Raw genomic sequence first — 24,260 nt, 5'->3', positions numbered from 1 at the left:
AAATAAACCTTTTAAATGCATCACATTTAGGCTTATACCAACTGGACTGGTCATCTTCCCTGTCTGCTTCTGATAAATTGTTGAACCATTTATTCATTGGCTTCTTTAAATTCACTGAATATGCGATGAAAGCCATGTGACTCCAACTATTTCCACATTATCTTCAATTTCTTTCATTTGCTGAATATTATGCATCTTGCGAGTGAGCAATGCCAATTTTCCTTGTCTCCTATTGCTTAGCCTTTTCAATTTCTCTTCTATGGCAATATCTGTGGGCTTTGGTGCCCTCTTCTGGCTAGCAGAATCCCTGTTTTCACATGCTGAGACATAAGCCATTTTTCAGCTTTTATGCTAAGAACATTAACTATCACAGTTCACAGGAACTTCAACAGTTTCTCTGTCTTCTAAATGATTACAAATCCTCTTGTAAAAATGACATATACAGAGTGCAGCAAGCATTCAAATAAAGCTGGTTTCTTACTCAAGCTGTCTTCCGCTAGTGCTCCATAGCAGCAGGAATTAACATGTTCATCTTAGCATTCAGACATCCAGCAAATTCAATGTTAATCCTTGTCTTAAACATCCCATAAACTGAACAGTCCACTTCAATTAAGTTTAGTTTACCTTCCTTTCAGGATGTTTCAGGATTGAAAGACTTAGTTTTTCCTCCAAAAGCAACATGTGTTCCACCATGAGGCATACATGACCACAGTCTTTGACTAATGTAGGTGCAGTTTATTAATTCAAATAATGACCAGTTCCTTGAGCTTAAGTCAATGACGCGAGACTTCTTTAAAGTTGCGCTATAACCCTCTAGTGGATGATGCAACTTCAAGCCTCAGCCGCATGATGTCACAAATAAATTAATATAATTAAGCATAGTGCTGGACGATATGGCCAAAATTTATATCACGATATATTCCTTAAATTTCGGTCGATACGATATAATTTCGATATTGATAAATACTTTGAAGGCCTCAGAAAAAGAATCCCTGCAATCTCTGCAGCTTGCACTGCAAATTTAAATTATTATTTAACTGTGTATTTGCACTTTTTGTATCAATCTATCTAATGGAAATCTGTACCTACTACTGTATGAAAATGTTTTTTAAGTCTTTGAAACCTCCTTTCACAAAAACTTTAATACTTTAGAAATAAAAGTAGTCAAAATAAATCAATGCTCAATTTTATTTGCATATAGCAAAATAATAACATGACATCCCTGTCAAACATAAGCCTATATAACTATTACAAATAAAAATGACTTTAAATAACAGAGGCAGAGCTTCTTATTCATTGTAAACAAATTTAACAGATTAAAACAAAAGTGTTTTAACTAGGATATATAATACAAGAAGCCTTTATATGCATAAAAGCAACAAGATTTTCCCGTCAAATAAACAAACCTATAGGATTTTTCAACTATAAATAACTTAGTGACAACATAATCTATTAAAGTGCTTTAGTCAGAATACAAGAGGTATTCAACATGATATCCACGTCAAATAAACAAACCTAAAGGATTCATAAACTTTAAATAACTTAGTTTCAACATAATCTATTAAAGTGCTTTAGTCAGTATAAGGAAAATATTGTATGTAGTGAAGATGCTTGAGGTGGTGGAACAGATTAGATGTATTAACGTTACGCTGCTTGTCGGCTCCACTCACCGGCACAATTTGCAGCAAAGCGGCAAGCGAGCGGACCCGCGGATGAGCGAGCGGAGCCGCGGATGAGCGAGCGGAGCCGCGGATGAGCGAGCGGACCCGCGGCTGGGCCAGCGGAGCCGCGGATGAGCGAGCGGAGCCGCGGATGAGCGAGCGGACCCGCGGCTGGGCCAGCGGAGCCGCGGATGAGCGAGCGGACGCGCGAATGGGCGAGCGAAACAGCGGCTGACCGAACCGAGTCTACCCTAGCCTTGGATCCGCTCGTCCCGGCTCCGTTTCGAGACATTTTAGATGCGTAGCGGAGCGGACCTGAACCTAACCTAGCCTAGCCTAGCCTAGCCATTTTAACCTAGCCTAGCCTAGCCTATCTGGCTACGTGCCTGTGTGATTGCGTCATCACGCACTGAGGTAGCACAGCTATGGGGGCTGAATGTGTTTGGCTCTGCGGCGAGCTGACGCCAGTAAAAAACGCATGTCCGTGACAGATTCTGTACATAATACATATCGATATACCACAAAAGTGATATCACCGTTATTGAAACATTTCTTATCGCGATAAATACCGATATCGAATTATTGTCCAGGCCTAATTAAGCAAAAACTTACCAACAAAAAACATTACTGAATAGGCAACGGTCAGTCTTATCAAATATTCCAACAAACATTAATATTACAAAATTTAAGTTACAATTTACTTATTTCCATAATGGCTCTAACAGACAGAGGAAGACAAAGTGGCACAGGGGGACTATTTATACAAACAGGAAACACACTAGAAGTGGAAACACCTTGGCTAGGGGGTGGCGCTACAAATGGGACACACTGTAACCCTCCCCAATTATTTTAAAAAGAACTCTTAACGAAACCTTTAATTTTTATCTTATCAGTTTCAATAATAGCCCTTATATTTGGGTAGATCACAAAAATAACCTTTTTCTAGGTCAAGGAGAAGTATCCAAATTAAAGCATCCTGAATTAAAGCATTACCACATCTACTACACATACTTGCCACCCAGTTTTAATAATTTACGAAATCGTTCATTGCAGACACTAAATCCCAACATGTTTCTTAATACCCCCTTAAAACCCAGTAATAACCTCTCATGTGTATACACCCCATCTCATCACATCTCATTCAGAAACCCATTTAAAACGTCATAGACAGTCATTTCGTAGCGCAAATCCGTACTACAACTCAGTCCAACTTCTTCCAACTCAGTTCAACTCCGCAGCGCGGGGAACACAGATGAGAGAGAGCACGAGCGAGAGAGAGATAAAGCGAGCAAACGAGAGAGTCTAATAAACAAAAGTCACATGGGGAGACACAGCTGTCCCAACTTTAGCACCATACTCTCACTCAACCGCCCACAAAGCGACGTGAAGTAGTCCGCTCAGCTTCCCGTAATCCATACAGTCCATACATCCAGCGCAAAAAATCCACCAGCAGCAAAAAAAGGATGAAAAAACGCGGAAAAAAAGTAGAACTCCCCGGAGAAACCTGCTTCACCACGCCGCTTCACCACGCCGCTTCTCCACGCCGCACGCTCATCCCCTGAGCTCCCGCCGACCACACCCCTCCCCTATTTACTTCCCATTTTCCCCCAAAAAATCTCACGTGATTGGACAACTTGGTCTCAACACCACATTACTACGCTGGGGCAACAAATATGTGTTCACAGAACTAAATAATTATTATCTATTGTAAACACATTTCAAACATGCCAAAATACCACAGAATAACAGAAAAAAAAACCATTTTTTATAAGGTGACTGTCACAACACGTGGTGGAAAATTACTGAGAACAGACACAGAGACATGAGAAAAGACAAGAGATAGGGCCAGGACGTGACACAGTAAATAAAAGTGTATTAGTTCTAATCTAACTGAACTCTATATTCTACTAAAGAACTGTGTTAAAGAACCCGTGCAGTGTGTTCTCAGTAACAGTAAATAAAAGTGTAATTAGTTCTAATCTAACTGAACTCTATATTCTGATTAACGGTAAATAAAAGTGTATTAGTGTATTAGTTCTAATTTAATTGAACTCTGTATTCTACTAAAGAACTGTGTTAAAGAACCTGTGCAGTGTGTTCTCAATAATGGTAAATAAAAGTGTATACGTTCTAATCTAACTGAACTCTATATTCTACTAAAGAACTGTGTTAAAGAACCTGTACAGTGTGTTCTCAGTAAGAGTAAATAAAAGTGTATTAGTTCTAATCTAACTGAACTCTATATTCTACTAAAGAACTGTGTTAAAGAACCCGTGCAGTGTGTTTTCAATAACGGTAAATAAAAGTAGATTAGTTCTAATATAACTGAACTCTATATTCTGAGTAGAGGTCTCGTCAGAATATCTTGCGGCAGGACAGAATTTAATTGTCATTTTTGGGAGCGGGAGTTTAATCAATCCAGGCGATGCAGGAGCAGGACCACATATACATCTAGAAAACTAATAACGCAAATTAATAATTAAAAAATAAACTATCCAATGAGTAAGATTAATAATAATAATAATAATAATAATAATAGCGAAAGTCTGAACCGGAGTGTTACTGCTGAACACCGTAAGAGCACCGCAGTTTAATCATTCAGCCAGAAAACTAATCAGTGTGTTGGGCGGAGACGGGGGAGATTACAGCGGAAGTAGTCGTCAAACTTGGTGCCTTAATTAACTTGCGATAAAAAATAGTAACGCATTACTGATTACAAATTAACAGGACGCAGTAACGAACTGTTGACAGAAAAAGCAAAGGATGGACCGACAGAGACACACACACCCAATAACAATATTAGCACAAACGCAGCAATAAGGAATGTAAACATTTTTATTCCATTTCTGATTATATAAGGGGAGAGCTTCACTGGGGCACCGGCATTGTCAGGTCTGGTGCTGATGGCGTTCCTGTCTCTCCCACACTTAGTGCTCCCTGCGATCCCCAGTCTCCGAACTACACTACCCAGAACGCACCACACGCTGACGCACCACACGCTGACATCACGCATCCACCTGATCTCAGTACACCCCCCGGAAGTCCGGAATATTACATTTCTCACACTATAAATAGCCCTTTCACACGCACACCTGTGCCGAGTAATTGTTTAATTTTCCACATTACAAAGCGTTTCTATTTTTGCCTGTGTTTCCTTTTGTGCATGACCTCTGGGTTGTTTTTTCTCGACTCTGATTTTTGCCTTCCCTCTGACATTGGATTTTTGTGTATTATCTGGACTGTTTATATCGTTGCTGATTTTTGCCTGCTCTTCACTATTGCCTTGCCGTGTATGACCTCAGGACTGTCCCTCGTTTTCTGGTACGTTTTATCTCTCTGGCTGCTGTTCGCCTCTGTTGAACCTTTTCTGTATACTGACTACCCGTTGCTTTTGTACTATAAAATAAATCAAGGTTTTCTGCATCTGCACGTGTCTGAGTACTATCTAGCCTTGACAGGCATGTGTTTCTACTGTGGTAAGAAATGTGACTATATTGCTGTTTTAATAAATACATAAGTATGTATCCCAAATGTGTATTGCACAACTAAATGCCTGTACTGGTGAGGAATGAGTGTGCTCTGATTGGTGCCAGTTCAAGTGGATTCATTCAGTCACAGAAGATTTCAAACCCCCAATTAAAAATAAAACTAAAATACTTATTAATTTTAAATAGCACAATTTCACAATCAATTACCGTAGTAAGAAATCTCACTTTAAATAAGTTACATTTTCAGTCTTATAGGAGGACCAAGTCTAAGGTTTAGGTGTCACATATAGCGGAAAGATGCTGCAGTAACTGAGTTAACAGACACATCAGCTCTGTACAGCAGCATTGCTAACATTTAATCTGCACAGCTCCCTGTCCTCCTCTAACACTAACACCAGCCTGCAGTGTTCCTTGTTCCTGAGAAGAAGATTTCACATCATGATCCCTACATAGTGCACTACTTTTAAACCTAAAACAAACATCAATAAACAATGTTTCAATGACAGATAGGGAATTGTATTTCCTACTGATGAATGTAAATGACTTTTAGTGAGATATATATCGTACACTGTGTGGGTGGAGGTGCTGTTGTTTCATGACCCACAAAGTGCACTACATAGAGAAGGGGGAGTGATTGGAGGCAGAGCAAATAAAAAATATTTCAATAACTTTGACAGAACCCAAGATTTCTATGGTTTGTCTGGTAAACTTTATTTCAATTTTTAATAGGCATCCCTTCCTGCATTGCAGACTTTCAAGACCTTCTAAACCAAATTGAGACATTAAAGCATCTAAACTTTTGTAATGTTGCAATTTTTCTCACAGAATTTGTTTCATTTGTGGTGTTTTTATGGCATTTTTCCTGGAAACACATCTTAATGTGTATGATAGGATGTTGTTATACCATTTTTGTTTCAAAATTGTACACACGTTCTCTACTCCATACAGGTCAGAAATACAGGCAGGCTGGTCCAGTACCCATACCCCTTTTCTTTCACAGCCATGCCTTTGTATTATGTGAAGCATGTGGTATGCATTTTCTTGTTGAAAGAACAATTACTGGCCCTAAATTGCTAGCTCGCATCCCAACTTTTTGGAATGTGCTGCAAGAATAAGATGTAGAAATGGATGTATATAAATAAAATTAAGAGTTAAGAGTAGCAGACTAAACATGAAATATTTTGAGTTCATACTGTCTGCAGTAAAATAAAATCTGAGTAAATTTAAGAACAATACTTTTTATTGTACAATCAACCTATTTTTTCTGATATGGGGTTTTACTGTTGCTTTTGATTTCTATCTTTATGAGACTGCTGACATGTTAAGATCATATTGTTTATAGTCTTCAGGTAAATGGCTTTTTTTATGTTTTTGTGTGATATCATAAACTTTGAGTTCTTCAGATTTTTAACAGAACAGAAATAAAATGAATAAATGTGTTTATAAATCAATCAGTGCTTTCTGTAAGATACCAGGTTTTAATTGCTGTATAAAAGATATAGATCACTCTTGTTCATGTTGGATGTGATTTTCACATTCCATTACATTTTGGGTCAAAATGTGCTTATTGTTTGATGTTTTTTTTTTTAAGTTTGAATATTCTAAATAAATAAATATAATAAAAGCACAGCTTTTATATAAAGCTGACATGCCAACTCAATCACATGTATTTAATCTCCTCAGAAATTAAGAGCCCTACTTTAGTATCAACCTCTCACCATGCAACTTGATATAGGGTGTGTCTTTGCTATAGCAACAAAAAGAAAAGTAAACATTGTGCAGCTCAAAATGCACCAAAAGCATACGGCACAGCTACCTGGACGCAGGCAATGCTTCCCATTGGTGTAGATGCATTCAAAAGCATCATTGTGTTTTCAGCGCTGCAGGTGAAAGGCATGAAAATAGACTGTTGCTGTTAGTGTAAGATTAGGGCTCATAAAATCACAGATAATTTTGCAGTCATAATCAATCAGATATGTTTACCATTTATTATTTTTCAGTCACAAATAATTGCCTTTTGGGCTGATTGCTAGGGTGCTTGACTCTCAGTGTGTACAAATTTAGTGGGGATCAGTTTTAATCTTGTAATCTTTATCATGATTCTGACTTCATGTTCAACTGTTCCACCTGTTCTGGTATAATACCTAAACATTGGTTCTTTTTTACCACCAGTAAGATAAGCCAAAACAAAGTACTTGGCATTTAGTGCAGATAGCTATGGCATAATAAAGATGTGGCTGTGTAAACAAAAATAAGACAGAATGAAGGTTACATGCTGCTCCACTGTTGTACCTGGGGACTACAACTAGATTCACTACAAGTCCCACAATGCAGTGTTTCACAACTTTAACACCTAACTTTCCCAACACTCTGCTTGCCCGTGAGGCACATCACACTCACACAGCAAAGTGTCCTCCGTTAGAGCACAACAGTCAATATTGACGGAGCAACAATAAACATCATGTTCATTTATCTCACAATACGTTGATGAAATAATTATCAGTTCAGACCTACCTGAGTGTCTCCAGTTTGCAGTGTGGATCCTCCAGTCTGGCAGACAGCAGCTTCACTCCTGACTCTCCTGGGAAGTTGTAGGTCAGAGCCAGCTCTTTCAGGTGGGAGGGATTTAAAATCAGAGCTGAAGCCAGAGAAGAACAGCCTTTCTCTGTGATCATACAACCAGATAATCTGCAGACAGAGCAAACAACATGTGAGTGAGAGAAAACATGGCAGACTAAGGAAGATAATCACTTTGAGATTCAATGAACATTTTCTTCATATTAACTTCAGTTAAAATATTTTTTGCTTGTGCATCTCAATTTTGTGTGATATGTCACAAATGTTCATTCTAGTTGGACATTCTTAAGATGACTGCAGACCCATGAGAGTTTGTATTTGTTTGTTTGTTGTCCTTCGCTAGACACTTTTTCTTGTGTGATTTGTTACAATATAATCATGGTAAACATCTGAATTTCACAATTAGACCTGTATAATCTCAAGACAAAAATCAAAGAAACACTGACCTGAGAATCTGCAGTTTACAATGTGAACTCTTCAGTCCAGAAGAAAGCAGATCCACTCCTGAATCCTGCAGGTCATTGTTACTGAGGTCCAGCTCTTTCAGGCAGGAGCTTTCCAGGTTTAAAACTGATCCCAGAGTTTCACACGTCTTTACTCCAAGATTACATGAAGCTAGTCTAAAAACAAGAATAAACAACAGATTTTACGATAAACCCAAAGAAGGATATTTGAATGGATAGACAAATAATAGAAAATAAAATTAAACTGTGAAATATATTGTCTGTCTAAAGTACTGGTGTTGTTTATACTGAAATACGTTAAAATAGACAGAAAAAGTTTAACAAAGCAGAGGAAGAGCAAGGGGGCTTTTTAGGGTATGTAAAATTACTGAACCTATAATTTTACTTTCTGCCACTTAAAACTTAAATATTTATTATATTTATAGATTATTAACTTTAGGTATCTGTTAGAGCAAACAAACAGTAATGATGCATTAGAGTAGATCTTGGAAATATGCATTGTGGTTTTGCATTGTTACTAGCCCTAAATTACTAGCTCTTATCCCACCTTTTTTGGAGAGTGCTGGACTAAGATGGGAATGGATGTATATTTAAAAAGGAAATGAGTTTAAGCAGACGAAACTAACATATTTTTGGTACATATTGTCTGCAGTGAAATAAAAGTCAAAGTAAATATAAAAACAATGCATTTTATTTTATAATCACATTCGATACTTTCCATTTTTTCTGATTTGGGTTTTTATAACTATTTTATATTTCTCTCTTTATAAGACTGTTCACATGTTGGGATCATATTATATATATTTTTCCGGTAAAAGTTTTTATCAATTTGTGTGATTTCATAAACCTTGATTCAATTCTTCAGATTTTTAACAGAACAACATAAAATGATTAAATGTGTGGTGTAAATCAACCTCCAGAAAATTAAAATGCCTTGCTCACTCCGGGTGGGTACATGGCACTCTCTCCCCATGTTGTATTGTTCAACATTTCGGTAAAGCATACTGAGACGTGATTTTTTTAGTCACATAACCCGGCACTATTTTAGAGTGTATCTGCAGAGGATGTGCATTTATTTTTTACCAAAAACACATAATACATAAGTTGCCTAAACTATTTTCTTAAGACTGTATCTGATCAGTCTAAGACACAAATGATCTAATTTATAAATTATCTGTACTGTTTAGATTCATGTGATGGTTTAATTATTATTACATACAAATGATAATTCATACTAATGTGTAACAATGTTAATAATGTGAATCTACCAGTGAATCAATGAAAATTGCTAAAAATCAGCATTTCATAAAAAAACTGTGTGAAGGTTTGAATGAAAAATACTTGCACAGCTCTTGTGGAAATTTTGACTACTGGCAGTAGCCTCAGAAGACACTCCTCTGATAGGTGATATTTACTGAGGTCAAACTCATCCAGCTCTTCTTCTGAGTTCACCAACACAAAAGCCAGAGCTGACCACTGAGCAGGAGTGAGGCTGGCCTGATGAAGATGATGTCCATCACCTCCGCCCAGGTATTTCTGAACTTCCTGCACTAGAGAGTGATCATTCAGTTCATTCAAACAGTGGAACAGATTGATGGATTTCTCTGGAGAGGAGTTCTCCTTAATCTTCTTCTTGACGTATTTGACTGTTTCCTTGTTGCTGTGAGAGATCCTCTCTGCTGGGGTCAGTAAGTCTCGTAATAGAGTTTGATTAGACTCCAGTGAGAGACCCAGAAGGAAACGAAGGAACAGGTCCAAGTGTCCACTCTCACTCTGTAAGGCTCGGTCTACAGCACTGCTGAGGAAGCCAGTCATCGTTGACCTGCTGAAAAGCTTGAAAGCTTTACTGGTTTGTTGTTCAGTGGATTGTTCTTTTGGAATTTTTCTGTTGAGAAACGCATATAAAGCAGCGAGGAACTCCTGAACGCTCAGATGTACGAAGCTGAAGACCTTCCCCAGGTGCAGCTCATGTTCCTCCCTGAAGATCTGAGTACACACTCCTGAGTACACTGATACTTCTCTAATATCGATGCCACTCTCTCTTAGATCTTCCTCATAGAAGATCAAGTTTCCTTTCTCCAGCTGCTGGAACGCCAGTTTCCCCAGAGCCAGAATACTTTCTCTAGTCTGCTGAGGATCAGGATCACTTTTCCCACTGTACTTCTGGTTCTTGTGTTTGATCTGAAAGATCAGGAAGTGTGTGAACATCTGTGTCAGGGTTTTGGGAATTTCTCCAGTCTTAGCTTTACTCAGCATTCTCTCTAGAACAGTGGCTGTAATCCAGCAGAAGACTGGTATGTGGCACATGATGTAGAGGCTTCTTGAAGACCTGATGTGTGTGAAGACTTTGTTGGCCAGGTCCTGATTCTGGATCCTCTTACTGAAGTACTCCTGTTTCTGAGGGTCACTGAAACCCCGTACTTCTGTTACCTGGTCAACAAACTCAGGAGGGATCTGACTGATTGCTGCTGGTCGAGAGGTGATCCAGAGCAGAGCAGAGGGAAGCAGATTCCCCTTGATTAGATTTGTCAGCAGAACATCCACTGAGGTTTGTTCTTCTATATCCTCTATGTTCTCATTGTTCTGGAAATCCAGAGGCAGGCGACACTCATCCAGACCATCAAAGACGAAAATGATCTTGTAGCCCTTATAATGTCTTGGTTTTAAATCTTGTGTTTCTGGGAATACGCTCTTAAGAAGATTCAACAGACTGAGCTTTTTCTCCTTCATCAGATTCAGCTCTCTAAAAGGAAGTGGAAATATGAAGAGAACATCTTGATTTACTTCTCCTTCTGCCCAGTCCAGAATGAACTTCTGCACGGACACTGTTTTTCCAATTCCTGCAACTCCTTTAGTCAGTACAGTTCTGATGGACAGGTTCTGTTCTGGTAAGGGTTTAAAGATGTCGTTACACTTGATTGGTCTTTCCTGTGTTTGCCTTTTCCTGGATGCAACTTCAATCTGTTTCACCTCATGTTCCTGATTGACATCTCCACCCCCTCCTTCTGTGATGTAGAGCTCTGTGTAGATCTCATTCAGAAGTGCTGAGTTTCCATAGCCTGAGGTTCCTTCATTAATTTTCTGATATTTATCCCTCAGTTTGGATTTGAGCTTTCGTTGACATGCTGGGGTTAATTCTGATAACAGAGGAAGATCTGTAATCAGCTGTGATCATGCATTAGACCCCAATGTAGAACAACACCATGACATAATGCTTTAAAATAAAGACTGTAGTATGGTTTATTTGTAGCAGCTGTAGTTAATTTAGAGATATTCAATATGTCCATATAAAATCAGTAAGTGTTAAGTTTAAGGACTACAGTTGATGCTGAGATACATTATCCTACAATTACAAAATCCAATTAATCATGGTTTTTCCCTTTGGAACTTCACTGAAAATATTAATTAGCACTTTAAGACCCATGACCCATGGTCATGACCCAGAACTCTTACTGCTCTCTAGTGAGTTAGCGATGTCTGTCTGCTTCATGTTCCTCAGGATATGCAGTGTGATCATCAGCACCCCCTCTCTCTGATCATCCTCCAACTCTCTCTCATAGCATGCTGGGTAATCTGGACTCAGGATCTTCTTGAAAGTGTTCAGCTCGTTCTTCACTAGAGAGATTAATTTCTGCTGCAGCTCCTGATTAAGAACAAACATCAGAGAATCATTAAAGCTGTTACAGTACAGAGAGAGATGATACTGATCAGAGGAGGAAAGGATTTATGGATGATCTGGTGTGAAAAATAATTTAAACATCATATTACTAAGCAACATCTAATAGCATTAATATTTACTTTATTACAATTATAATACTCCAGAAACTACAGGTAAATAAATTACGATTATGATCAAAATGTTAAAAGTGATGTAACAGAAATCAGGGAGATCTCCATCAAATATTTGGTTTAGAACTAACCTTGAATATGTGGTCCAGTTTTTCCTTGTAATTGTTTTTTTTCTTCTTACTGTGAATAACAAGAAAATCCACACCGTAATTCACCTTAATAAATGATCTGATCGAAAAAGTTTTTGTTTCAATAAAATATGCTGCAATTACTAATAAAATCCACCAGGCAGTCTGACTCCTCAACACACAGAGACAGAGCTTAACCCCACCCCACCCACGACACACCCAACACACACAAAACTGAACTGAACCTCCCCCACCACCCTTTACACACACACAAAGACTGTACTTCACCCACACACACAGACACCCACTCAGCACACAGATACTGACTTACTGTACTTTATTTCTATCAGCAATATTTGCTGCACTCTCAAAAACTATAAACTCTCTACCTCAGTAACTGCTGTGATCATATATGTTCTATATGTTACAGTATGTTACATATCTCTGTAACTTATCCTTACTATACATATTATTATACCGTATCGGTACTGCACTGTTCTGTCCTGTCTTTTAAATTGTCTCGTCTTTTGTATTTATTGTATTTATTGTTATTTAGTGTTATAGTTTTATGTCATCACTCACACACTTTATGTTTGTCTATTGCTTGTTGTTCCATGTTTCACCATGGTTCCGGAGGAAAGCAATTTCACTACAATGTGTACCTGTACTCAGATGTAATGACAGTAAAAGCCTCTTGACTTGACTTGAAAATAAAGAATATCAGAAAATCAGACCAAAAACTAAAAGAAAGACCTTTAATCAAAGTATGAATTAAACCAATACTTTTGTGTATTGGTGTAAGTGGAGTTTTTAACTTAACCGCTGTCCCGCCCAGCGTCACCGCCGCTGCCCCGCCTGACGTCACCGCCGCTGTCCCGCCCGGCGTCACCGCCGCTGCCCCGCCCGGCGTCTCCGCTGTTTTACCGGGCTTCTCTTCATCCGTGTCGGCGCTGCCTGCACCCCTCCGGCGGGTCGCCGTATTGGTTTGTGTCTGTCTCTGGTTTACATTTGGAACTTCGCTTCCGACTCCCCCATCATCCTAACTCGCTCCCATGGTAAGTATTCAACCCTTGCTTCCTCTGTCCCTACCTTCTTCTTCCTCTTCTTTCTATTCTTTTTTTTTCCCTCCCGCCACAATCTCACCGCCGTCATTGTCATTGACTTCATCACCACCATTGTCATCATCATGGCCATCTTTATCACCATCTTCACCATCGGCACCATCTCTGCCTTCTTCACCATCGCCACCATCTCTGCCTTCGTCACCATAGTCATCGGCGTTATCATCTTCGCCATTGCCTCTTAACCGCAGTCATCATCGCAGTGATCAACATTATCAGCATCACCTTTGCCATCGTCACACCATCTGCGCCACCGTCCTCACCTTCGTCATCGCCATCATCACCGCCATTGCCTTTGTTGCCGTAGCCGTCGTTGCCATCGTCGTTGTCTTCATTAACCCACTAATTACCTTTAGTACCGTCTTCGCTGCCATCTGCCAATCATCGTCACCATCTTTGCCTTCATCGTCTTTGTCTATGATCATCTTCGCCATGATCATCATCCTCCGAACCATTATCGACCTACTTTTCTTTACTTCCCCTGGTCAAGTTGGACCGCCATGGGCACCCCGAGCATCATTCCACAAATCGTTGACACCATACTCCATTTCAACCGATTCTGACTCCCTGGACCTCATCCTCTATGCTGTCATTCCAGTACACTCCATTTGGATAGGCTGGCAGCACCTCAAAACACCTCAACCTTTCCCTAGACCTTCACTTGCCTTCATCATCTTGCCAGCATTTGTTATTATCCGCTCTCCCTTTTACCTCTGCATTAATTACCCCTCTGCCTTAATTTCCTCTGCCTCTATTCTTCCTCAACCTTTACTATGATCTCCTCACCCTTTCCAACAACCACCTATTCTCTGTTCATTAGAGACGTCAACGAGAGCCTTGCGCTCTCAAGCAGCACCTTCTTCACTTCTCATGTCCTGTCTTACTGTGTTCTATGCCCTGTGCAGGTTACATCTCTCCCTTCACTCCAACATCTTAAACCATTTCCTCCCTTCTACTTATGTAATCTGTTCTCACAATTGTCTGACAGATCTCACTCTCCTAGATTAAGTAACCTTACCCTCAAATCATCAGCAACATCAGCAAGTGCATTGATGTTACTGTCTCAAAAACCATCACAACCCGCCCCAACCAGAAGCCGTGGATGACTGCAGAGGTGCAGGTGCTGCTGAGAACCCGAGACAAAGCCTTTAAATAAGGGGACAAGGCTGGCCTTAGAACAGCTAGAGCCAAGCTCTCCCGGGGGATCAGAGAGGCTAAGCGCACCTATGCAAAGAAAATCCACGCCCACTTCCAGGACACTGCTGACACTCGGCGCATGTGGCAGGGCATCCAGACACAACTGTAGTTGGCCTCATCAGCAAGAACGACGAGTCAGCATACAGAGAGGAGGTGCAGTGGCTGACGGACTGGTGCAGAACCAACAACCTATCTCTAAACATGGATAAAACCAAGGAGATGGTTGTTGACTTCAGGAGAGCTCCAGGTGTCCACCACCCGCTGAACATCAACAGCTCTGCTGTGGAAATTGTGAAAAACACCAAGTTCCTCTGTGTTCACATTGCAGAGAACCTCACCTGGTCCCTCAACACCAGCTCCATAACCAAGAAAGCCCAGCAGCGCCTCTACTTCCTGCAGAGACTGAGGAAAGCACATCTCCCACCTCCCATCCTCACCAGACTCTGCAACATCTTCATCCACCAGGCAGTCAGATTTCTCAACGCACAGAGACAGAACTGAACTCCACCCAACCCACAACACACCCAACACACAAAACTGAACTGAACCCCCTTTACACACACAAAGACTGACACACACACCCACTCAGCACACAGAGACTGAAATGTCTTTATTTCTATCAACAATATTTGCTGCCACTCTCAATAACTATAAACTCTCTACCTCAGTAACTGCTGTGATTATATATGTTCTATATGTTACAGTATTTTACACATCTCTGCACCTTATCCTCACTAAACACTTTATTATCCCATATCGGTACTGCACTGTCCTGTCTTAAATTGTCTTGTCTTTTGTATTTATTGTATTTATTGTTATTTAGTGTTATAATTTTATGTTGCACTGTCGTCACTCCTGCACTTTATGTTGTCTATTGCTTGTTGTTCTATGTTGCACCATGGTTCCGGAGGAACGTAATTTCATTACACTGTGTACCTGTACTCGCTGAAATGACAATAAAAGCCTCTTGACTCTTGACTTGAAATCAGCTCTCTATCTCTCTCACATGTGCTGAGATGGTCAACCGGCCTGCCTGGATGTGTCCACTTGTGGTTCCAGCTTTTAGGAATCAGCCCTGTCCTTATACTCATCAGAATTATTACACAACCTTTCTAACTGCTGATTTTCTCTTTCTTCCCTTCTGTTTTCTCTATCTATCTCTTTTACATGTATGGACATGCCCTGTTCCTGATGTTCCCAGCCTGGCTCCCCACTGCCCGATGTGTTGCATTCCTGCTCTACAACCCTGCACTGATCTACATTAACACACTCAGAATCTGTTTCTATATTAGCCATGGCTCTAAAGTTTGTGCCCATCACATTTTATATTAATAATTAGTACCTGTTATATTAGCTACAGTTCACATTAATTATCTGTACTGTTGTTTTGTTCTGTTATTTGATTGTACTGAGCGAGTCAACCCGAGTAGGATGGGTTCCTCTGACTAAGTCTTGGTTCCTTCCAAGGTTTCTTCCTCTGAAAGGGATTTTTTCCTTGCCACTGTGTCGCCATAAAAATTGGCTCTCCGTGGTGCTGCTCATAAGAGGCGTGGACCTGTTTTTCTCTGTAAAGCTGCTTTGTGACAATCTTTGTCGTAAAAGCGCTACATAAATAATTGAATTGAAATTAATAATTCACCAGCTCAAATTAGCGCAGCCTCCGGCTCTCCCAAGGACTACCCAATCACACATCCCAAATTCTCCAACACTAGAGATCCCAAGCCTTCCTCAGCTACAGACCTACTCACGATCTTGCCATACTTTTTGGGGCTTCAGCTTGACGCTTTTTCAGCGAAGCTAGCAAAGTGGAGTTTTTAACATAAGTTTGGGAGTTTGAGCCACGGCCTTACTCCTCCCATTCTCCATATATAAACCGTCACTTCCTCTCTACCTGCGCAACCCACCTCCTCCCCATCTTCCTCCTTCATTCATTTTCTCCCTTTCTCTTTCCGTATCTTTTGTGTGGGGGGGCTTCAACTTCACGCTTTTCCAGCGAAGCAGCCCCGAACTCCTGCCTCCCTACTCTTTTCCTTCTCCTTCAGTTAGGGCGTGGGGAAATACTAGCAAAATGTTTCTTAAAGGTAAAAAAAAAGGCTTAACTTTCTAATAATGTAAATAAACATTTTTGCAATTATGTCACCCTTTATATGAAGTTTTGAGGCACATGTAAAAATGGTTGCTTTGAACCACTGTGTCAATGATTAATTTGTTCTACAATTAACAATAATTACATATAATTAAGTGATAAACAGTGCCAATTAGCAACAATGTGAATGTAATTAGAAAGGAGACAACTAGAAGGTTTGAAGTGAAGTGAAACAGTACTAACATATCCAGCTACTGTCTCTATATGTAGATTAGGGGTGTGTGATAGATATCGTCTATGATAATATATTAATTACTGTTAATGATGTGCAAGCTGATGTGATCGACTATGCTAATCACTGGAGAAAAACAACAATGAAAATATACTCATACTCACACACACATGAACACACACAAACAACCGATGGAACATTTCTTCTTTCCAGGTTGTTAAAGGTGGAATATGGAGCTACACTAGTGTTTTTTCCTCAACTAAAGTGCTCAGTTAAAATCAATTACTCAGCACATTAAAATATTCTCATTTATACTGACATATAAAATAAAGCAAAAATGATCTAGTCTGCAAGACAAAACACACTGCACAATAATTGTTGTCCCCTTCCCAAGTGAACAGCCAGCACCAGGGAACAGCATTTTTATTGGCTTGATACCTCTGATATGAACATAATTTAATGTAGCCAATCTAATACTCATCCTTGTATTTGCACTCCAATACCCATTATTAAAAACTCTGGTTTACAACCATGTACACTGTTTGATATTTAAACTGGTGAGTTCAATGTTTTTTTGTTTCAAGAAATTTAATAAAAACAAAATATATTGTTTTCATAAATATATTTAGTAAGTAATTATTATCTTTTAAGAAGCACAGGCTTGTAAAATATAATACTTACAATATAATCATTTTATATACATATTTTTTAATAATTCAAAATATAGTTTATTTTTATATTACTCTCAAAATTACAGAAATTATCGAGATATCTTTTTTTATAAGTATAGCACAACCCAAATATATAGATATATGTGTAATTCTACAACCAGTAGCTGATATTGTCTTTTAATTGTTCTGGTCAGTCAGTCTAATCTAAATCCTGCCTCCCCATCACACCCAGCTGTGTACACTGATCATTACATACAAAGAAACTCACACTGACCTCCTCTGTGTGTGTGTGTTATATGCATTAAAAATGTAATTTACTGTAATAATCTGTAAAAAGGATTTGGTGTTTCACTCACTGTGGGTCAGAGGTCATATCTTCTCTGCTGAAAGTAGGAGGATCCCCCATAGACAGGTCACTCTTCATAGACACACAGCTGGGCTCTGGAGAAGCTCCTCTCTGGGTTTCAGTTCTGTTAACATTAAACACAGTGAAACTCCAGAATTTACACAGTGAAACTCCAACACACAGCACATTCATTTTTGCTAAATTTCCTTCGGGATCAATAAACTATCTATCTATCTATCTATCTATCTATCTATCTATCTATCTATCTATCTATATCTATATCTATCTATCTATCTATCTATCTATCTATCTATCTATCTATCTATCTATATCTATATCTATCTATCTATCTATCTATCTATCTATCTATCTATCTATCTATCTATCTATCTATCATTAAAATCAGGAACTGAGGAGCTTCACTCTCAGAACAGAACAGTAGTTTAGTGCAGTGATGTACCGAGACCCAGAGCGTCCTCCTCCACTGCTGAACTTTAGAGGTTCCTCTTTGGACCAGTCACTCTTCATAGACACTCCACTGGGGGCTGGAGAAGCTCCTCTCTGGGTTTCAGTTCTGTTAACATTAAACAAAGTGAAACTCCAGCATTAACACAGTGAACTCCAACACACAGCACATCTTTAATAAAGATCAGGAACTGAAGAGCTTCACTCTCAGAACAGAACAGTAGTTTAGTGCAGTGATGTACCGAGACCCAGAGCTTCCTCCTCCACTGCTGAACTCTGGAGGATGATGCATGGACCCGTCACTCTTCATAGACACTCCACTGGGGGCTGGAGATGCTGCTCTCTTCTCCCTGAAAATTTATATTTATGATGTTCCATAATGAGAGTAAAGTATGGAAAAATGTCTTCCTTTATTAAAACTTATTCACAGGTTCCAGCTGTTCCAACTTCTTCATAATCGTCCCAGAACCGTCCCAAAGCTTTCTGTCAGCTGACCCAAACTGAAAAACGCTCAATGCATATATTTGTGTGTTGATATAGTGTCACATTGTCATTAATCTGATTAGGTCATCTTTACTGTATGTATTTTATATATCTGTGACAAGTGACTGTATTATAAACTACAAGGTATATTTTTCCTCCAATGAAATTATACTAAACTATAACAGAGATATATATCATAACAGAATGGAACAGTTTTTCTGTGAGAAGCTTCATTTCACAGCTTTAATAAAATACCCAATCAATTACATCTGATCTAAACAAATGCAGCACATCAGGATTTCTTCATTTCTGCTGGGAGTTCCTTTACAGATCATATAAACCATTTTCATAATACAGATTAGAAACACATTCTACTATGAGAATAACGAGCTGGTTTGTTAAGCGTTTTTCTATGTTTAAATAGAGTACAGGGTTCTGAATCTGGTTCAGGAGAACCTCTGTTCTCAGTATTTAAAACTGTAAAATATGCAGTCCAGCATTAGAGCTGCATTAAAATACAAAACTACTTCATAAATTAAACCCATTACTTATTTTCTCACTTTAGGAGAGGAGGTCCTCCTCCACTGCTTGAGTTCTGAAGATCCATCATTTACTCTTCTTCATTCCCACACAGCGGAATACTGCCTACACCAACCCCCTGAGAACAGATCAGCCATTAGAATAAAACCTTTATTCTTAGAATAATAACATTATTGACTGGTCTGCATTAAAAAGTACCTGATGAACTAACAAAACAAATGAAACATCTCTTACATAACAGTGTGATTTACCCTCATTACAAATTAGCCTACAGATTACAGAGATGTTTACTGTTGTTGTAATTATTATAATTAAATTGTTAGTAATATTGCTACATTAAACAACATAATAAATACACACTGTTCTATAATTATTAATAATATTACTATTATTTTATTGAATTAAAATAGAAACATTATTTAGGTATAATATAAAACAGCAGGATTAAAAACACTAACACTCCACGTTGTCTTGAGCTCTGTTGCTCCCCTGTTGGTTGAACAGCGATACTACATATAAACGCCTTTATAGCAGCTGCGTGTTTTTATCGACCCAACAGATTAAAGTCCACATTCAACTGTAATGTACTTTAACCCACCTGTTATGTTCATTTGTCAAGAACAGCAATGGTGTTTCCGCGTCAGTTTGACCCGGTGCATGTTTAATTATTCAAAAGATTTCTAAAAAACAAAAAGATCCTAACAAGCACTGTGAATACTAATTCTATCACTAATTATTCTATCAGTGTTTAGTGCAGTAGAGTTTCTTACCTCTAACAGGTAAAGGTTTAATTAGGGTAATTATCCAGTTTTTCATTTAAAAAATGTTAAACCCTTTTTTAAAAGTTCACTCCTTTAACACTTTTGAAAGACCAGCATATAAAACACAATATTTTTCCATAACATTGAAACATAACATTGTAATTTAGTTTTAGTTTTTGTGTTTTGTATTCAAGAACGGTTCTGGATCTGAGGAACCCTTAGAACCGGTTCTGATTTTAAGCTACACGGTTCTGTTCTACATTCTCTTTAGTTCTGAACTTACCGAGTGTTCAGTATCCAGACTTCTGTCCTGTTCTAATGAAGGAAACTAAACTTACTTTCACCTGCGTCTCACCTGTCTTTCTCTAAGCCACGCCCCTTTCTCTCAGAGCGGGTGCTGGGTGGACGGAGCTACTGTTCATTATACGCCATTGTTAGCCAATTATATTATAATAATATCAATATAATATATAATAATAATAATATTTAATAATATACACGACTGAAGGAACGTTTGAATATTCATGAGCGAGACGCATCTCCCACACAGCTGTAAAACCCCCAGTTTTCAGAGCGGTGTTCATCGAAAAGTGCTTCTTTCCAGCACTGCGCATGCTCTGACCCACATTTTTTTATGTTTTCCTCAGTTTTCATGATGATTCTGTTTTCCATGGCTGCATTGAACAGCCTGAGCTCACTGTCATTATTTGCTTAAGGGTTACATAAAAGTAAGTGGTAATAAAAAATATAGTAATAAACCATAAAATACAACAATCACCTCTATAACTTTAATTTCACATCAATACAGTGATTTAGGCTGTCCAGTTATCCTATCTACACTCCTGGCAGGAGAATGTTCTAATATGGTGCATTTTTGTATTATTACCTTTAAATATACTTTAGGGGAGCACAGTTTGGCAAGGCAGTACAATTCGTCAGAACACCTGCTGCTCTGTAAATATCACTGCAGTGTAAAATCTCTGCTTCAAGAGACGAAGAAGAAAAAGAAGAAGAAGAAGAGCAGTATAACTGATCTCCTCTGAGCTGAGTAGGGTTCATACATTTAAATTTATTGTATGTATGGAGGCCCGTCATCATTTACTGTTTATTAAACAGTCTCAGTGAACAACATGTGTCATTTACATATAAATACACATTATGTATGGATCCTTTTTGTGTTATAATTAGTATAATTATGAATGCATTTATTTTAACTAACACTTTCACTGTTCAATCTTAAAACAATAATACATTTTTTTTTGGAATGTCATTGTGTATCTGAGGACCTGTATAAACCTTATTCTGGATAATGATCCTTATTTATTTATTCTCAGTACTACCCTTCTATCCAAACCCAGGAGACACAAAATAATTTCATTTACAACATAAATACAAATTCAGACACATTAAACAGCTTAACAATATCTTCTCTATGACATATGAACTGTTGTATTAATCTACTAGCCTGATGCTTCATATACACTACCTAGTACTGAGTCTTGTTAAGCAGTTATGTTTTAAATCAACCCTGTTCACTTGGTGCTTGTGTTCACTATGTTAACACAAGCACCACGTTCACCTGACCCTGTATTTCTGAAAAAATATATTACTTTGAAAACTCTCATTTAACATACAATGATGTTAATAATGCACTCTGTGTGTTGAATATTGGAGTAAAATAAATTATATTGTGCAGATATAATCTGCATCTAATAGATATAAATAAATGGGCCATTGACAACCATTTACAACAGGAAAATTCTAAAATCGTAAAAATAAACGTATCTCTTCTAATTGTTCAAATATTAAGAATGTTGTGTGCACATACATTTATAATAAAATTCATGTGGTTTGCATTATGTAAAGTTTTTGTAAATAATTATGTAATATTTTGTATTATATAATATCTCAGGCGCATTTTTAACTGTAATTAACAGGCTAAAGTTTTATACTTTCACAGAAAGTATAAATTTTTTCTCATAGTTATTGCTATTATAGATTACTTATTAGATATTTCACTATTAATTTTCCCCTTTTACCATTATCCTCTGAAAGGAGCTGTGTTCAGTTCTTCTTGTGCTGAGAAAGGAGCACTGCCTCCATCTAGTGTTACTAAGATGTACTGCATTTTATATAAATAATCTCTGGCGTGTTTGTGCTCTTCTAATAATGAGCTAAAATATTATGTGCTACCAAAACAGATCCTTCTATTAAACCTCTGCAGGCCGTATTTGCTGCAGTTAGAACCGACAAATTCACCAAGACTTGCTAATGGGCAACATTTGGGTTTAATTAAACTCAAATAAACTACAATAAATTGAAAAATCAATCACTGTGTTACTACAATTAAACCTCACTTACACCTAAAATTCAGCATTTATTTAGGCTGGTTTAATCTAAAATGGTTTAATCTCATCAACTTACCCATTAATTATTAGTGTTTTCCTCAGTTTATTAAACAGTTTAAGAGAAACGGAGATAATTCACTGCTAACTCTGTTAGCTGCTAACAGGCTAATGTGACAGGAATCTGACAGGAGAGCGTCTCGTGTCGAATCACAGTGTGTATAGAGAACACTGCAGTGGTGTGTTTGTTAGGGCTGCAAGTAAATCTCAACGAATTAAAATCTATTTCAAAAGTTACTTTATTTCAGTAATTCAGTTGAAAAAATGTGAAACTCATATTATATAGCTGTATTACACACAGAGTGATCTATTTAAAGCATTTATTTATTTTATTGTTGATGATTAAAAAAATCAGCGTCTCAGAAATATAAAATATTCTATAAGATCAGTTGGTACTTTTGGCACTGTGGGCAGTGTGCCAAGTCCTGCTGGAAAATGAAATCTGCACCTCCATAAAAGTTGTCAGCAGAGGGAAGCATGCAGTGCACTGACTTCAAGATAGTAGAGTCTGGAGGAAGAGTGGAGAGGCACATAGTCCAAGCTGCTTGAGGTTTAGTGTGAAGGTTCCATCAAGCTCCAATCAGTGATGGTTTGGAGAGGATTGGACTGTTTTTAAGTTGATGTTCCAAATCACGTGCTCACATTTTACAGTGAAAAAATGCATAAGTGTGTGAGAGGACTTTGGCGGAGGCAGAGGAGGATTAATCTAGAATTGTGTTTAAGGTGCAGTTAAAGTCCAAATGCTTAATAGTTTGCATAAAAATATTGGCCTCTGATTTTTTGGCTCCTTAAACTATTTTTTGTCTGGAGCTTTAAATACAGAAACAATGGTTTTAAACTCAAATATACAAAAGAATATATACGCACAATGTACAGTAATAATGTTAATACTCTGAAATATATTAAATATTAAAATACACTAATTGTAGATTAATGAGGCAGTTTGAACAAGTCCGTCTTTAGACCAGATTAGAAAGTATTTATACAGCTTGTGTTCCTAACAGCCTCTGAATCACACAGGTTTACTCAATCTCACACAGAGTCACTGAGGATCCATAACCATAAAGCCTAATCCCTGCATAGAGGGGCTGAGTGAAGGTGGTGTAGAGTGTGTGTAAGTGTGTGAGAGTGTGTGAGGGTGTGTGTGAGTGTGTGTGTAAGTGTGTGAGAGTGTGTGAGGGTGTATCAGTGGAGACTCTGTAGAAGGACAGAGTGCCGGCGGGACAGTCCACATACACTCCTACTCTCCTACAGCCAGAGGGAGGAGGGGGGAGATCAGTGCTGTTTTTATTGTGATAAACAGAGAAACTGTTATCAGAGCAGATCAGACTCCAGGAGTTTATATTCCCTCCAAACCAACAGTCTGATCCTCGTCCTTTCCTGCTGATGGTTTTATAACTCAGAGCTACAGCAGCTCCTCCTCCTCCGCTCCACTCAGCCTCCCAGTAACAGCGTCCAGTAACTCCCTCTCTACTCAGAACCTGCGACCACCTATCAAACCTCTCTGGATGATCAGGATACGACTGCAGCTTCACTCCCCACTCCACCCTCCTGTTCTCCTCACTCAGAGAGAGATCAGGGTTTACTGTGTTTGGATCCAGTGTGAAATCACAGCCGTCTGAACACAAGAACACACATTACACACACTGCACTGATACAGAGAGAGAGAGAGTGTGTAGAGCACATGTGTCAAACACAAGGCCCGCGGGCCAAATGTGGCCCGCCACGTCTTTTTATGTGGCCCGCGAGAGCTTGTAAAATCTTAGTGTCTATAATAAATAGGTCAGAAGCGTTCTTTGACCAAAAAATACATTTCCCACAATGCTTGTCGATTGTATTACCCGCA

General features: G+C 38.5%; 1 protein-coding gene and 1 long non-coding RNA gene across 6 annotated transcripts in view; one reads left to right on the top strand and one right to left on the bottom strand.

The window, feature by feature from the left end:
- LOC111189365 (NLR family CARD domain-containing protein 3-like) overlaps nucleotides 1-24,260 on the bottom strand; it is a 111,744-nt gene that overhangs the window by 39,018 nt on the left and 48,466 nt on the right. For 2 of the 5 annotated variants that reach the window (XM_049474131.1, XM_049474136.1), the window contains exons 1-4: nucleotides 19,269-19,354; nucleotides 18,468-18,575; nucleotides 18,221-18,334; nucleotides 17,771-17,884 (exon numbers count right to left, since the gene is read on the bottom strand). In XM_049474131.1, the coding sequence (XP_049330088.1) occupies nucleotides 17,771-17,884; nucleotides 18,221-18,334; nucleotides 18,468-18,575; nucleotides 19,269-19,318 (386 nt within the window). In that variant the 5' untranslated portion in view covers nucleotides 19,319-19,354. Of the gene's footprint in view, nucleotides 1-17,770; nucleotides 17,885-18,220; nucleotides 18,335-18,467; nucleotides 18,576-19,268; nucleotides 19,355-24,260 lie in introns of those variants that run through there. The other 3 variants (XM_049474134.1, XM_049474132.1, XM_049474135.1) reach the window with 2 other exon arrangements.
- The window catches only part of LOC125798293 (uncharacterized), a 95,172-nt gene that overhangs the window by 39,438 nt on the left and 31,474 nt on the right, over nucleotides 1-24,260 (top strand). The window contains exon 2 of the long non-coding RNA XR_007437114.1: nucleotides 22,978-23,137. This is a non-coding gene — a long non-coding RNA (uncharacterized LOC125798293). The remainder of the gene's footprint in view (nucleotides 1-22,977; nucleotides 23,138-24,260) is intronic.

The sequence above is a fragment of the Astyanax mexicanus genome, unplaced genomic scaffold, assembly GCF_023375975.1.
Source record: "Astyanax mexicanus isolate ESR-SI-001 unplaced genomic scaffold, AstMex3_surface scaffold_57, whole genome shotgun sequence".
NCBI classification, from domain to species: Eukaryota; Metazoa; Chordata; class Actinopteri; order Characiformes; family Acestrorhamphidae; genus Astyanax; species Astyanax mexicanus.
The sequence above is the reverse complement of the archived record's forward strand: the minus strand, read 5'-3'. Positions and strand labels throughout refer to the sequence as shown.